Here is a 17,090-nt window from a genome sequence, read left to right as displayed (position 1 = left end):
AAGTAAAGAAAAAATGTGAAGGAAGGAAAAAACAAGTGGAATGCCTCTGGCCGTCTCACCTGCATCACGCGATTCAATATAGCAGCAGTGCTGATTTTGAAAACTACTATAACTCGCACAAGATGTTCAGTGATACTTGGTTACTCTTATTTCCACGTTTTATGAACTAGACCCATACACTTATAGAGATATGATGGTAATTCAACAAATACCCCCAACGTGGCCAAAGTTCATTGACCTTACATGACCTTTGACCTTGATCATGTGACCTGAAACTCGCACAGGATGTTCAGTGATACTTGATTACTCTTATGTCCAAGTTTCAAGAGAAAGATCCATCAACTTTCCAAGTTATGATGGTAATTCAACAGATACCCCCATTATGGCCAAAGTTCATTGACCTTTGACCTTGGTCATGTGACCTAAAATGCGCAAAGGATGTTCAGTGATACTTCATTACTCTTATGTCCAAGTTTTATGAACTAGACCAACACACTTTCAAAGTTATGGCGGTAATTCAACAAATACCCCAATTTGACCAAAGTTCATTGACCCTAAATGACCTTTGACCTTGATCATGTGACCTGAAACTTGCACAGGATGTTCAGTAATACTTGATTACTATTATGTCCAAGTTTCATGAATCAGATCCATAAACTTTTAAAGTTATGATGGTAAATCTACAGATACCCCCAATTCGGCCAAAGTTCATTGACCCTAAATGACCATTGACCTTGGTCATGTGACGTGAAACTCATGCAGGATGTTCAGTGATACTTGATTAACCTTATGTATAAGTTTCATGAACTAGGTCCATATATTTTCTAAGTTATGATGACATTTCAAAAACTTAACCTTAGGTTAAGATTTTGATGTTGATTCCCCCAACATGGTCTAAGTTCATTGACCCTAAATGACCATTGACCATGGTCATGTGACATGAAACTCAGGCAGGATGTTCAGTAATACTTGATTAACCTTATGGCCAAGTTTCAAGAGAAAGATCCATCAACTTTCCAAGTTATGATGGTAATTCAACAGATACCCCCATTATGGCCAAAGTTCATTGACCTTTGACCTTGGTCATGTGACCTAAAATGCGCAAAGGATGTTCAGTGATACTTCATTACTCTTATGTCCAAGTTTTATGAACTAGACCAACACACTTTCAAAGTTATGGCGGTAATTCAACAAATACCCCAATTTGACCAAAGTTCATTGACCCTAAATGACCTTTGACCTTGATCATGTGACCTGAAACTTGCACAGGATGTTCAGTAATACTTGATTACTATTATGTCCAAGTTTCATGAATCAGATCCATAAACTTTTAAAGTTATGATGGTAAATCTACAGATACCCCCAATTCGGCCAAAGTTCATTGACCCTAAATGACCATTGACCTTGGTCATGTGACGTGAAACTCATGCAGGATGTTCAGTGATACTTGATTAACCTTATGTATAAGTTTCATGAACTAGGTCCATATATTTTCTAAGTTATGATGACATTTCAAAAACTTAACCTTAGGTTAAGATTTTGATGTTGATTCCCCCAACATGGTCTAAGTTCATTGACCCTAAATGACCATTGACCATGGTCATGTGACATGAAACTCAGGCAGGATGTTCAGTAATACTTGATTAACCTTATGGCCAAGTTTCATGAACTAGGTCCATATACTTTCTAAGTTATGCTGTCATTTCAAAAACTTAACCTCAGGTTAAGATTTGGTGTTGACGCCGCCGCCGCCGCCGCCGTCGCCGCCGCCGCCGCCACCGCCGCCGCCGCCGCCGTCGGAAAAGCGGCGCCTATAGTCTCACTCTGCTATGCAGGTGAGACAAAAAACCAAAGAAGGAAAGGAAGGAAAGAAAGAACAAAAGAAAAAAAGAATGAAGGAAAGAAGGAAAGAAATGAAGCAAGCAATATAGAAAGAAAGAACAAAAGACAAAGTAATGAAAGAAAGAAGGAAAGAAGGAATAAAAAAAGAAAGAAAGGGTAAAAGGAGAGATGGAAAGAAGGAAAATAGAAAGAAAGGATTGAAAGAAGGAAGAAATCAAGAAAAGGGAAAATGATAGAAGGAAAAAGGAATGTTGGGAAGGAATAAAGAAGGAAGGAAGCAAGCAAGCAATATAAAAAAAAAAAAAAAAATGTAAAAGAATAAATGAAAGGAAGAACAAAAAAGAAAGACCAAACTTCAAAAAAAGAAAGGAAAGGAAGCAAGCATTAAATAAAAGGAAGAAAGAAAAGGTAAAAGGATAGATGGAACAAAGGGGAAAAAGAAAGAACAAAAGACAAAGAAGAAAGGAAGGAATGAAAGAGAGAAAGGGCTGAAAGAAGGAATAAAAACAAGAAAGGGTAAAGAAAGGATGGATGGAATGAGGAAAGAAAGAAAGTAACAGAGAATGAAGGAAAGAAAGGGGAAAAGAAGGAAGGAAATGAAGAAAGAAAGAAGAGATAAATATAGGATGGATGGACTCAAGAATTAAAGAAAGAAGGAAATCAAAAAAGAAAGAAAAAAGAAAGAGCATTAGAAATAGAGAAAAATATTAACAGGACAGAAAGAATGAAAGAACAAAAGACAAAGAAAAAGGGAAAATTAAAAAAGAAAGACAGTAAAAGAAGAGAGGGAAGAAACAAAGAAAGATTGAAAAGAAAGAAGGGAAGAAAGATTGAAAGAAAACAAAGGAAGAAAGCTAAAACTATCATCATAAATAAATTATCAGTTTCTTTTTGGCTCCATTAAAATATACTAGTACTAGCTACGAAAGAAACCAAGTGTATCAACACACACACAAATGCATATGTGGGGCTATCATGTATTCAGACGATATCACTCGAAAGCCGATCTCTTTGAACTAAAACAGAAGTGAAAATTTCTCCTTTTACTGCTTACAAATGACAGAGTTACCCCAATTTTGGCAAATTTTTAGGAAATATGGACATTATAAGAGCTTTTCATTGGTGTGAAATGTGAATTTTGACAGTTCTGTGAGAGATTTCTGCCAGAGGTTAGCCAAGCTTCGTTCGTGCAGCCAGTAGGAAATTTACCATGTGGGCTGTGTGGCTGGCTAGCCACGTGTACACTGTATGTTACCCTATCAAAAATTGCATGCGATTCATTCTGTGTGTGTTCTGTGTGTGAATGCCAGAATTTAACGGGAGGAAAATGGTTCGCAATTTGAGTCATGGAATATTTTTCATGTTTATGTTGGACTAGCGAATTTGACCATTTCTGAAAAAGTTACTTGCCCAACAATAGTTTTTATTACTGTTTATGTCGGACCCATAAATCTTGCTATTTTTGGAAAAATTACTGGCCCGACAATGATATTTTTTACTGGTCATGTCGGACCAGTAAATCTTGCTATTTCTGAAAATCTACTGGTCCGACAGTGATTTTTACTGGTCTGGGACCGTCGGACCGGCGCTAGTGTCGAGCCCTGTCTAAACATTGAAAATAGGAACTCTTGATGATAATTAGTAGTTATCTATCATTTTGAAATCCCTACTTATTTCATTTCACACTCTCATTTATATTTTGATATACAAACATTTTGTCTATTTTAATGAATTATATTAATCAATAAAGTCATGTGATCTTTACTTACGCCTGTCCGACATGCTTTGCGCGCGGATTAATTACTTATTTGCAACCAAACTCAAAGTTGTTTTTACAGTTATCTACGTTACTAATGTAACTTGAAAGTACTAGGCTCTTGTTTAAATTTTTTCTAATTTTTTTCTCATTTATCTCATAGACCCATATTTAATTTAACTCAGATTCATCAATGGATAGCCAATAGCCAAAATCTGTAATTTGACAATCAAATCATTCAAAACTATCTGGAAATGATAACTGAAATACTGTTATTTTTTCCCCTGACAAAGCAAGAGGAAAGAAGTTTAACACAATTAACATACAATGTTAACAAAAATTTTACATTGGCTTCAAATGATTTTAGAACAATTTTAGTTAGGCCTGTGTTGCAACCTTGACGAGATTTAGAATTAGCTTCGCAACGAACGTGGTCAGGAAAAAAAGTCTGTTTCTCTGTTTACGTCACATCATTCATTCCCATCCTTATCGGTCAAAGTCAATTGGGTCAGTCCGAACTAGGTTTCTAAAGCCCAATGCGACATTATTGCACTAGGATCCGACTGAAGAAAGAAGTCAATCGCATCTCAGCTCTGCAACGTGCTGCATCTCCATGGCACCTCCTCTATGCACTGTAGCTATTTATAAACTGAAGTTCTATATATATATGTTTAGCAATTAAAGAAAATGTATATATAGATATAATTTTCACAGTACAGTTGATATTTTATAATGATTTATGTACATTATTCATTATGTTTAAAAAAAAATTGCCTATTATGTAATATTGAAAAAAAAAAAAATTATTATACTTTGTTTTTGTTTTGAAATGTGGAAACAAAATAAATCAAATCAAGTCAAAATCAAACCAAAGCTGGGCCAATTTGATGTATGCTTTTTTTTTTCCGTCTCTAAATTTCATGGTTACAGCATGCTCTTCAGATTTTTGGACTGAAATGTTAAAAGAAATTTGAATTTTTAGATCACACCTTGACCAATTGTTCAATGTCAGCTCTAAAGCAGTTACATCAATTTAGGCCAGTCAAAAAAGACATCATTTTGTCCAGTCGAATGGAGATCCAGCCCAAAAAGCCTTGTGTGACCGGGTCAGATTCGGCAAAGCCAGGCCAGAAGAATGGCCATGATTTTGAATGGTGGTGTGTCTATGCGTTTATTACAGGTGCAGGAAATTGAAAAAATTGGCAAAGCATTAAATGTATATGCTACAAACAAGTGAAATACAAAAAGCATGTACCTTTGAATGTTCTTGGCACTTCTTCTTGTCTACATGCAATATAGAGGCAGGCAGCTGCTATGGCATCGTTACTTCTACCTCTCAATGTTTTCTGATCATTGACTTGCTTGAAGAGGGTCATGGCTCGATCCTGACAAAAAAGACATCAAGTAAAAGATCTTTTTCAATAATAAAAACAGATGAATCAATTCAAGTACTGATGTCACAGTTCTACATATCAAAAAGAAACCACCTATAAAAAAATAAATGTCTTGATTAGCATGTCAAGGGCACTGCATTGTGGCTTTATGAATTTCTTCTTTGATTATAAAGACTGTAATCAAAGATTAATCAATAAACATAACAAAATAATTAATTTTACACTGCATGGTCCATTTGGATAAGTGTAAACTTCAGATATCAATGCAAAATGTTTTGTCAATTGTAGCACAAATAAAATATGTAATTGTTACATCATGGTAGAATGATCTGGGGCAATCAAATGGAACTTCATTTTAAACACGCGTATTAATAGGGACTGGCCCTCAATTTGTAAAAGTGATGATTTGGCCTCTAATGTGTGCCCCCACATGCATGACTTGAATTAATATCACTTGAACACAGATGGTAGTCAGAAATTAGTTGTCATTAGTCCAAGTCTACCAAATGTTGATTGGACCAAAATGGCAATCAGATCAAATTAGTAATAGCAAACATGTAGACCAAGTGGATTTAGCCATGATGGTGTACAGTGTATTGAATACAATCTGCTAGTAGGGTAAGAGATACAACCCAACAGCTAGATAAAAAGAAAAGCAAATATATCATGACAGATAATATGGGTACAGACAGACACTTGAAATGAAGATGAGTTCAGGTGGGTGTTTCATAAAGCTGTTCGTAAGTTGAGAGCGACTTTAAGAACGACTGGTGATCCTTTTTTGTGGTACATGGTATATTCACTGGCGATGGTTTAGCGCGTAAGAAAGGTTCACCAGTCGTTCTTAAAGTCGCTCTTAACTTACGAACAGCTTTATGAAATGGCCCCCTGAATATCTAGATTACATTCATTTGTAGCAGGTGAAACACGAAGCCTCCTGAACACAAAATGGATTGGTCACATACTGAGACATGACAACATGACGTGTGACATGATTGAGGGCAGGGTGGATGGGAAAACAATGTGTGGAAGCCAAAGAACAAAGATGTTGGGCATGTTCATGAATGGAAACACTTACCACCAGGAAATTAAACAAAAGCACAAGAAAGGAAAGAATGTAAGTGATGGACCTTTTCTATAATGGACATGTCACCAGTGGCAGATCCAGGGGGTGGGGGGAAAGCCGGCCCGTGCCCCCTATTTTGAGAGCCATAATCAAAATTTGTAATGTTAATATAGAGTTTTAACTCAAGTGTGCCCCCTTCCCCTTTTGAAAGCGAGGACCCCTTTTTCCCCCTTTTTTTTTTTGCTTGTCAAATTTTCCGCGGACGAAATGACCTTCAATTTTAGGTGAAGCCCTTTTTTTTTTGCCTGTCAAATTTACATCTGGAAAATGTGCCCCCCCCCCCCCTTTTGGAAAATCCTGGATTAGCCCCTGCATGTCACAACACTAATGATGATATCTACTTACCACTATAGTCTTTGGTAGGTTGATACGATCAGCCATGGCTCCAATCTCACGGAAGGCATTTACCAGAGTCCTGTTTGTAGAGCTCAACTTTATCGTAAAACAAAGGAAAGTATTAAAAAATCTCATTAACTCAGTTATATAATTTTTCCACTGAGTAAGGTGCCTTGTCAAAAGTAAAGTCATGTCTTTTAGCAGGAATCATGTAGAATAATGCGCTATGCACTCTTTGATTATGATGCTTGCAGAAGGACACTGCTCTTAAAGGGGAATCCAGCCTTGGCCATAAAATGTTGTGTTGGGAAGGAGAAAAATAAATTAAACAGAATGGTGAAAGTTTGAAAGAAATTGGACAAGCAATAAGAAAGTTATAGCTGCTTTAAAATTGAGATCACTAATACTATGTAGATTTCAAATTGGCAACTGGGTAAGTAAATTATGACAAGGGGCAAGGACAACTTTCCCATAGGCCATGTACTTTATTATCAGGGATTTGTGGTTTTCTCCTAAGTACCCATTCCCCTGGGGCAGTAATCTAAATATAACCTAGGTAGTATATTGTTTTATGTCCTCATGAAAGAAAAATATAATTTGAAATAAAACTTTTGGGATAAATGACATTTTAGCCATAATATGTATTGGAGTACATAGAAGAGTAGTCCTTGCCTTACATCACTATGACATCCCATATGCGGCCAATTTGAAGTCTCCATGGGTATAGTGATTACCAATATTTACAACTTTCAAAAATTCATAACTTTCTTGTTGTTTGTCCAATATTGTTCAAACTTTCACCTATCAACTTGTCTGATTTGTCTCTTTCTTATAAAAACAAGTTTTTATTTGGGTTGGATTCCCCTTGAAGTTAACCATTCACCAAGTACAAATTATTCATGGAGCGTTGTGGCCCAGTGGATTAGTCTCCGGACTTTGAAACAGAGAGTCGTGGGTTCGAATCCCAGCCATGGCGTAATTTCCTTCGGCAAGATATTTATCCACATTGTGCTGCACTCAACCCAGGTGAGGTGAATGGGTACCTGACAGGAATGTATTCCTTGAAATGCGTGTGCGCTGTAATCTTAGTAATTACGGCTGCCAAGCTACAGCTGGGGTGATAATATCCAAGTCCTTTGGAAGTGCATAGAGACATTATTCATAATTGTGATACAAGAACTGTTTATTACTATTATTATTATTCTGATCCTGTGGCAAAAATGTCGTCAAAAATTAATTGTGTGGTGAAATGAGAAGAACAGGAAAAAACAAGAATTTTAATGAATTAATTTGTTATATCATCTTTGCCAGGAATATAGGTATAATAAACCGACCATAGAAGCATGGTCTAAAATTCTAGTTCAGACTAGGGTCAAACCTAGATTAATTAGCAGAGAATGCCACTCTGGAGATTACTGTCAGGGGCTTGTTGCATAAAATTTTTTTCCTGTAGTAGTATCACTGTAAGAATAAGGTATCCCAAGTTTTACAAAAATTTTAAGTTGATGATTTTTTTTTAGGTGGTAGGATGTTTTGCATCAGGTCTCAGATGAAGTTATGTCCTGAAATGTATATTCTTCACTATCATTCCTCTAACCTCTATGGTTGACCAAATAAAAAAATAAAGCCATCCTGAATTAAATATAAACTCCTCAAAAAAAGTTTAGAAATCTGAGTTTGGCCATTAATTTCTCCCAACTCCCAATTTTACGCAATGCATATTTGATATCATTCAAAAGATAATTTAATTGTCTTTGAAATGATACCCTACATGATATGATTATGGTTCACATGGAGGTGGAGGGCCTTGAAATGTGGGGCAAGGTCAAAATTCGAAAGTTGCAAATTGACACAATATTGAAAGTCACTGGTTTTTTTCTGTGGTGATGAGTTTCTCAGCGGTTTCTTTTGTTTTCATGCACGTTAACATCGACATTAACATGGAATCAAACACACTTCTGCACAAGCAAACACATAACAAACAAACAAACATGCATGGGTATTTCAAATCACAACTCAAATCATGTTATCTCATAGATCTCCATGTTAATGTTGATGTTAAGGTGCATGAAAACAAAAGAAACCGCTGAGAAACTCACTTATGAACACAGAAAAAAAAAACAGTGACTTTCAATATTGTGTCATTTTGCAACTTTTGAATTTTGACCTTGCCCCACATTTCAAGGCACTGCACCTCAATGTGAACCATAATCATATCATGTCGGGTATCATTTTAAAGATAATTAAATGATCTATTCATTGGTACCAATCACACGTTAATATTCACTAAAACCGAGGAGGGATTATCGATCAAAGTCAGATTTCCAAACTTTTTTAGGGGTTTATATTAATTTTTATATTTTTCAATACTCCCACACCTTGCAAACCATGTCAAATATAGCATCAGATCAATTTGTGATAAGCTATGAAGGCATACAGATATATTGCCATATGGATGTCACAGTTAATAGTCAATCAAACTTTGTCAAATGAGGGGCCCGTTTCATAAAAATTTAAATCATTCAATCTGATTGGCTGATAGTAAACTTGTTATATGACTTGTGTATTTTAACAAGTCTTTATGAAAAAGGACCCAGCTGGTGGTCCAGGGTGGCTCTCGAACAACCGATATATACATCATCAACGCAGATTAGTAACACTGCAATTATCCCAATTACAGTGGAATAAAAGGCTCACTCTATTCTTCATCAACCACAGCACCCCCCCCCCCCCATCCGTAGCTCCAAGTTTAGCATGTGTAAAGCTGATACAATTTTGAGGCTTACCTAATAAAGTGGAGAAATGAAACACTTTGGGGGAATTACCAAGCTTAAGCTTTGGTAGAGGGTTAGCAAAGTGAAGGTCTTCTAAACTTCCAATCTTACAAAAGCAGAGTGGTCATTAATTTTTTATATTCATCATATGGATCATTATGATATCTACTTTCCCCCCCTTTTTTTTTTGGGGGGGGGAGGGGTATTAAGCACCCTCCCTCTGTGATATTTCCATTTTTTTCTCTTCCATTTGAGCACTTATCTTACATATACATAGTGATTGGATATCAGAAAGCAACACAGAATTATTTTCTAAAATGGCTGTTGTGCATACGTTTGACTTTGATCGATACTTCTTAGTTCCATCTTCGTTGAAGCTGGCATTTCCTAGAGGTCCACCAATGATCGTTGACAGGTCGTTGCCCTCAAGGAGAGGATTCTCTGCTGCCCCTACACGGGATGGATCAGCATTGGCCTTGTCGTTACTGAATGTCCTCCATTCAGATCCTACATCTATCACTCTATAAAGGTCAAGGATTTAAATAAGGTATACATGAGTTAGAGATTAAAGAGCTTGTCACTGATACCTTCAACTCTATATTACAGGTCAGGGATTTAAGTAAGGTATTGAAAGGCATTGAAAATAGAGGTTAAAGAGAAACTTGAATTCTTTATTAAGAAAATCATAGAAAAATGGTCCCTAGCGATTATTAAAATATTTTCATATTGGAAACATACAAGAATTAAGAAGAGGCGGATGGTTTAAAGTCACAAAACGGAGATAAAACATCCTCCTATACACAAAGATTTTGCACACAATATTTATCTCAAGGCCTCAGCTGGTGTAATGAAGCAAACTGCCAGCCATTACTGCAGTACCTGACATACAATTATGACAAGAAAACTGCTGAAAGTTGGAAGAATACATTGATGCCAGATTAGTGTGCATTCCAAGTAGGCCCGTTTCGGGTACACGTGTACACGCACGGTCAAGTCAGTGCATGTGTACTAAATTCCATCACCGTGTACACGGTAGCATCTGCATAAAGCTTGCATGGGAGTGTAAAGTCATGCAGTGAACAAGCTCACAGCCTCACATTAATTAATAGTTCTCAGGCACTGCACATGTTTTAATCACTAATATGTCAATATATTTCAATTAACCTAGAGTGAGTTTACTTCCAAAATCGCTGATTTAATCCACATTCATTCTGGAGACTCAAGTTTTTGCACCACAAAATGGGTCTGCTCCGGTCTCGAAAGCTCGAAAGCGTTGTTCAATCACACTCAGAGCCAATTTGAGAATCACCAATTGGGACAAAGATCATTGCTACAGTTACGTGTTGATACGCTCGGACACATGTGCTACAAGCCTACGAAGAAACGCTCCTCAAATTGGCAATAAAATAATGAAAATCAATTGATAACTTCAGTTACACTTAATTCTGCAGCGATCTGTGCATGCATGTACGGTACAGTATGCAAAATGCGCATCCAACGAACGTCAGCGCTAGCTAGGGCCCTGCACTGATTTTCTTATGCATTCTTTATTAATTTAATGCGCTGCTAAGCTGAGTAAACTTTTTAATTGCACCAATTTTTGTGGATTGATACTTCTAACTTCTCAGGTAAGCTTTAAAACCGTGACTTAGGCTATATAGACCCCTTTTTATATTATATTGTTGATGCGGGTCCGTGTCGAAATGTCGGAAACACTGAAAACATAACTCGCTCTCAGTGTTTACAACATGTACACGACCGAAAAACATGCCGTGTACACGTGCATCAAAAATGGACTTTCAAAACGGGCCTAATTCAAAGTACGCAACTGCAAATATATTTTGGAAATGTACAGAATGTGGGTTTATCATTAATTTTTAATGCCAAAAATATCACACTGGATACCTGTGTTTATATAAAGCTACCTCAATATTCCAGTTGCAAGGGGTAGTTAATGTCACTTGATTTTAGCTAGATGAGAGAGAGAGAGAGAGGGGGGGATGGTGTGGAAGAGAGACAGGAAAGATGAGGGATAGACAGAAACAAAGACAGTACTGACCTATCAGCTACTACTAAACCACAATCTGGGCAGATAAGATCTCCTGCATGAGAGTCTTCTATCAGGTTAGCCTGTGGATGGGCAGGACAGCATACCTTATGCATTGGAGTTGACGAGGATGTTCCTCTACAAGAAAAAAAAAGGATTAAAGTAATGATAAAATGTGATTACAGAGATGAATAACCATGAGTTGCACAATGATGCGCATATCTTTTTACTGTAGACGTTCACTTTAGAAGTTAAACTGAGATATGGTGATGGAGAGCTTTTGGAGCTAAGGGGAATGAATCTGGCAGTCTCGCCTGCATTATGCAATTCAATATGACAGCAGTGCTGACTTTAAACAGTCCTACATGTAAGATGAATGTATATATTTTTCAAAAAGAAAGAAAAATCATTCATTTGATGATGAAAGTTTGTTGATCTTGACTAATACTACATGTATTTCATTTGTTATCATTTATTATACCCAATAACCATCTCATATCAGTTTGAATTACAATGTAAATGTGATTTTTCCCCAGTAACAAGATATTATACTCACCTAATTTTTAATAATTATATCCACGTTTCACATAATACTTAAGTATAATTTCAAAATTATCTTTGAAATTAAAATCCTAACATTTAATTATTTCCACGTCAGTATATATTGACCCCCAGATTGCATTTGATCTTTTCCTAGTAATCTGAAATTCCATTCAATTGCTGATACTTCATAACTATTTAAATTAAAGTCTTATGTAATAAGGACTTATAATTTCAACATATATAAAGAAAATTCAAATTCTTAACCATGTTGAATTGTTGTTTTTTATATACTCAAACATATGCATTGAAGTTGACGATGAGGATGCTCCTCTACAAGACAAAAAGGATTAAAGTAATGATAAGAAAATGTGATTATGATATGAAAATAAATGACATTTGACCATGATCATATGACCTGCAACTAATAACAGAGCTCAGTGATATCTGATTACTCTTAATTGTCTAACTTTCATGAATTAGGTCCATATACTTCCGAAGTTATGCTGACATTTCAAAAACTTAACCTTGAATTATGATGCTGGCAACGCCATCGGTAAATGCGACACCTTTGGTCTCATTACGCTATGCAGGCGAGACCAAAATGGCTTTGGTGACTTATCCATTGGCCTTGGTGCCCTTAAAATTTAAGGCTGTGTGCTCTATTTAAAAAGGGACTTGACCCCAATAAATCCTAATATAGGTCTGGTTCCTTTGAGGACTAGTTTCCTTCTTTGTACACAAATAATCCTAATTCTATGATGCGCTTGCGAACAACTCTACAAAATGAAGCTAATTTAGAAATGTAGTTTGAGAAATTTGAATGAGCCCTACAGTGTAAATTTCTTGAAAAAAAAAAAATTGAAAGATTTTACTAAAACTTACTTGCTAGTACTTGCCATGATGACAAACGGGTAGATTGACCTTCTATACAATAGATGATGTGGTTCTGTAAATGAAAAAAAAAATACATGTACATTCAAAAGGTGGCTGTAGAAAGATTGGTCAGTTTGTACATGTAAGATGTGAGCGTAAGCATAGTAATTCAATATAATTTATCAAAACTTCAAGATAAATGCCTGCAAAAAGTGGTAAACTGGTAACAATCTAAAGGGGAGTTCGAGCAATATAAAAATAAATATGCCCAAAATGATTGTGTGAATCGAATTTGTACCTCCTTTCACCAAGATATGTAAAGAAACTTTGCTTTGGCGATTTTCAAAAGAATTGATGTGAAAGGCTTTGTTTACGATGCAAAGCTCCTCACACAACTGGTTACCTCCACTCACACGTATTGCGAGGTTAGTATACTAACCTCGTATACTATTAGTATACTAACCTGGTTACCTCTTTCCTCATGCGATATTTAAAGGGCTCAGATTGCCATGGGTGGACCAGTTTTCAGACAATGACGATTCCGCGAATTATAATTTTGTAATTAAGCCATCTACCCCGCATTTCCCTGCTATTCAATTCAGGACCACTCTGCCACTTGGCATAGATAAAAAGACAATTTATACTATGAGATTTATTTCGTCAGAATCATCACTGACGAAATAAATCTAATTGGCAATGTCTCTTTGTTGACTTTACATCTACTCTTAGAAAATTCTCCTGAATTATTCATGCTGGTTCCCATTTTGGAAAGAGTTCCATATGCACCCCCCCCCCACGAAGAAGAATTGTACAGGAAACCCGCGCATGCGCGATACGCTCGTTCGATCGCCAGCGTAGTGCGTGACGTCATGTTTCATTCACAAATCTTGAGCTGTGATCTCATTGGGTGTTTTGGCTCTCATTTGCATATTTTCCCATAATACAAAACCTATGTAGTGCGAGAAGTTTCTCTGCGAACCACCGATCAACCTCATACTAAACACGACGTATTTCCTTCAAGATTTCGAGTTGAAAATCTCATTTTCTTCATACGGTGTAGCTACATTACCTCGGAAAATCTGATGATATTTTGCGGACTTATCGTCATTTGGTAAGTCTTATTTTTGAAGATATTTACCGTCGAGTAGTGAAAATCGCATGACTGTGTTCGTTGTTTACTGTGTATCAATGTGTGCAAAGTGTATGTTAGCGACATGTATGGGTACAAAGCGACATACGGAAAACCGTCTACACCGATGTTGATTTTGTGGACTGTTTTGCGGTGGTGTTTGTGCTAGCCCGCATTGGTGTATTTCAAGCATGGCGAGCGTTGAGTTGTGATCGGGCTTCGCTCGGGTGTTCGTGAAGGGCCGTGGAATGCGTGTGGAGCTCGGCCATGCGGCCTTGGGGCGTGAATGTAATGAATGGCAGCTGCACCTGTTGTTTGTATGCCTCTGAAATTGAAGCTCTCTTTCTATTTATGGCATGGCGAATATCCTTGTGTTTTAGGAATATAAGTTTGGGCATTTTATTTGTTGGAACTTTCGTGATACTGATTTTACTTCTAAAACTGGACACTGATTGGTTTTTTTTTCGGTAAAGCCAGGGACAATCAATGGAATTGTTGAGACATGATAATATCATATTCATAGAGCTATAGCTCTATGATAATATCAATAATTATAGACCCTATAGAATACAGGAAATTAAATTGAAAAATAATGCAAATTATAATCACTGAAGTGCGGATGTGTACCAAATTTATATGGATGGAGATTGATTTTGATTTTGTTTCCTTCAGTATTTTTTTTTTGCAAAAATCAAATATTTTCCTGCCCTGTTCTTTTTCTTATCTATTTTTTTTTATCTTTGAATTACCAATTATGACAGCAATAAATCAAACTCAAAAGTTCAAACTATGGTCTATTTTCATTGTATAATCTACAGCATAATCCGAAGATGACTGACACTGATTGAAAGACTGTATTTCACAAGAAGGACAAAGGACAAAGGTCGAGAGCTACAAGTTCATATCGCATTTTACAACTGCTCAAGAAGGTGAAGGATTTGGGGATCACTAAATCAAGACGATATTCGGATATAAAAACAATTTTATTGTTTTATGAGATAATCTTTCAACTTTATTTTTACTTAAAATTGAAGAAGTGAATAATCTTTAAAAATTATGAATATGATGCTGAGAAGGATCGAAAACCATTATCTGTCAACAATGATGCACTGTAAAAATGCTATTATGTATGGTCATAATATTCTTGTGATTTATTTGTAATTAATTTATGTATTATGTTGTTTCACTGTTGAAAATAATTCAAACAATGTTTAATATGTGAATTGCATAGTAGTTTAAACATTTTAAACAAGTGTTTAAGAACTTTATAAACAACAAAGTTTAAACTCTAATATTTAATCATCAATAAATAAAGCATGGTTGTTAAAGATTTTGAACACTTGTTTAAACTGTTTAAACTACTATGGGATTCACACAGTAAACACCATTGTTTGAATTATTCTTAACATATATATATAAATTATATATATATATATATATATATATGCTCAATAAATTCTTATGCATTAAATTTGCCTTCAATAAGAGTTTCCAGTTCAGTATGAATTATACAAAAAACATGGAATTCTGGAATGACATTCACTTTCACGGAATACATGTAAAACACTGTTCATGAAAAGTATAATGAAAATCATCAAAAATAAATTAAAGCCAAACTGTAAAGAGTAAGCCAACCCCTATATCATGATTTCTTTTAATAAAGATTTAACAATTTGCAACTGCATCAACTTTATTATTTTTATATGTCACTATAATACCCCAGTCACATTTCCCCTACGGCGGCCGTACGGCAAGTCGAAAACAGCAGTTTAACATTATTTTGTACCAGTGTACATATACATGGTTTGAATAAAAATGAATAAAACGGCTGTTTTCGACTCGCCGTACGACCGCCGTAGAGCAAATGTGACTACTGTACTAAGGACGTCAAAATTTAAAGAACATCTTTTAATGGAAAACTGGAAAGGATTGATATAAAGTCCAACGAAGTTACTTAAAGCCAGATTTATTCACATATTGATCAATAAATTTACCCCATACTTTCTACATCTTTTGAAATTGTGATTTAATTTTCTGAATGGTGTTTTGGTTCTGTCAACCATTGTTTTTCAGGTCTATGACAGACTCGTACCTCGGTCACATTTGCCGCACGGCGAGTCGAAAACAGCATTTTTATTAATTTTTATACATGGACAAACCACCAATATGTAGCTGGTACAAAAACAATATTAATTAATATTAATATTAAACAATATTAATTTCACCCGTGTATCAAATATCCATAGGTACGGTACTCGAAATAGTAATTTCAATTTTGTATTACCAAAACGTGAAGGACATATAGGGAACACTTTTTATTTTAATGGCATCCACTCTTGGAATGCTCTTCCTAATAAAGTAAAAGCAGTTAAAATATTTTCTCAATTTAAGAGTGCATTAAAGAAGCACCTAAAACTGGAAGCTACTCGAGAGCACTATTAACATTAAAATCAAACATTTTGTACAGTTGGTTTCTAGTATTGTAGATAATGTATACATTAGGGTATGTTAAAATATAATCTTGTTTCACATATTAGGAGAATTGTTGTTTGCTTCAGATGTTTGCATATTATTTGACTGGTGGATATGTATGTATGTGTTTTTTAAACCATATTCCAGTACTTGTCGTAGTTTATATTTTTTGTTACAATATGTTAATGTTTTATACTAACTATAGGACCCCATTGGAAATAAGCCTTTCGGCTTTCATGGGCTATCCTGTCAAGGTATTCTTCAATTTCATTGTAACCTCTTGTGATATTCTTGACGAATAAAATCAATCAATCAATCAATCATTAAAACGACTGTTTTCGACTCACCGTACGGCCGCCGTAGAGCAAAATAATGTGACCGAGGTATAAGGACATAGCCCCTCGGTCCGTGAAATCCCAAGATCAATTGTTCCGAGGCTTCCAAATAATTAATGGACTTCTGCATTCATTAGACGGGGTCCCAAACTTCTCTTTATAAATTGAATGTTTTTCATTTTCGGATAAAATTAATATAACTTTCATAATTAATAGCTTTCTGTTAAAGTTTATAATTCGTATCCAATTGTTTCGTTTTTAATATGAATTATAAGTATTTTCATTTGTTTCAGGGGCGGATCCAGGATTTTTTTTAAAGGGTTTCAACCAAAAATAATTAAGGGGATCTGGTCTTCACTTTCTAAGGGGGGGCACGCTTCTGTTTTAACACCATTTTTAAATTACAAATTTTACTTGTGCCTCTCAATGGTGGGGGGGGGCGCGCAGGCCGGCTGTGCCCCCC

At 35.7% G+C, this 17,090-nt stretch overlaps 1 protein-coding gene across 2 annotated transcripts in view; it reads right to left on the bottom strand.

Annotated features, from left to right (window-relative positions):
• LOC129277998 (transcription initiation factor IIB-like) overlaps window positions 1-17,090 on the bottom strand; it is a 37,268-nt gene that overhangs the window by 16,645 nt on the left and 3,533 nt on the right. For both annotated transcript variants that reach the window (XR_010295826.1, XM_064110220.1), the window contains exons 2-6: window positions 12,701-12,764; window positions 11,288-11,413; window positions 9,563-9,749; window positions 6,464-6,550; window positions 4,854-4,983 (exon numbers count right to left, since the gene is read on the bottom strand). Coding sequence is in view for 1 of the 2 variants with exons in the window: in XM_064110220.1 (XP_063966290.1) it covers window positions 4,854-4,983; window positions 6,464-6,550; window positions 9,563-9,749; window positions 11,288-11,413; window positions 12,701-12,717 (547 nt within the window). In the remaining variant the exon portion in view is untranslated. The remainder of the gene's footprint in view (window positions 1-4,853; window positions 4,984-6,463; window positions 6,551-9,562; window positions 9,750-11,287; window positions 11,414-12,700; window positions 12,765-17,090) is intronic.

Source organism: Lytechinus pictus, chromosome 15 (assembly GCF_037042905.1).
Source record: "Lytechinus pictus isolate F3 Inbred chromosome 15, Lp3.0, whole genome shotgun sequence".
In the NCBI taxonomy this organism is placed as follows: domain Eukaryota; kingdom Metazoa; phylum Echinodermata; class Echinoidea; order Temnopleuroida; family Toxopneustidae; genus Lytechinus; species Lytechinus pictus.
Note: the sequence above shows the minus strand (reverse complement) of the source record. Positions and strands in the feature narration are given on the sequence as shown.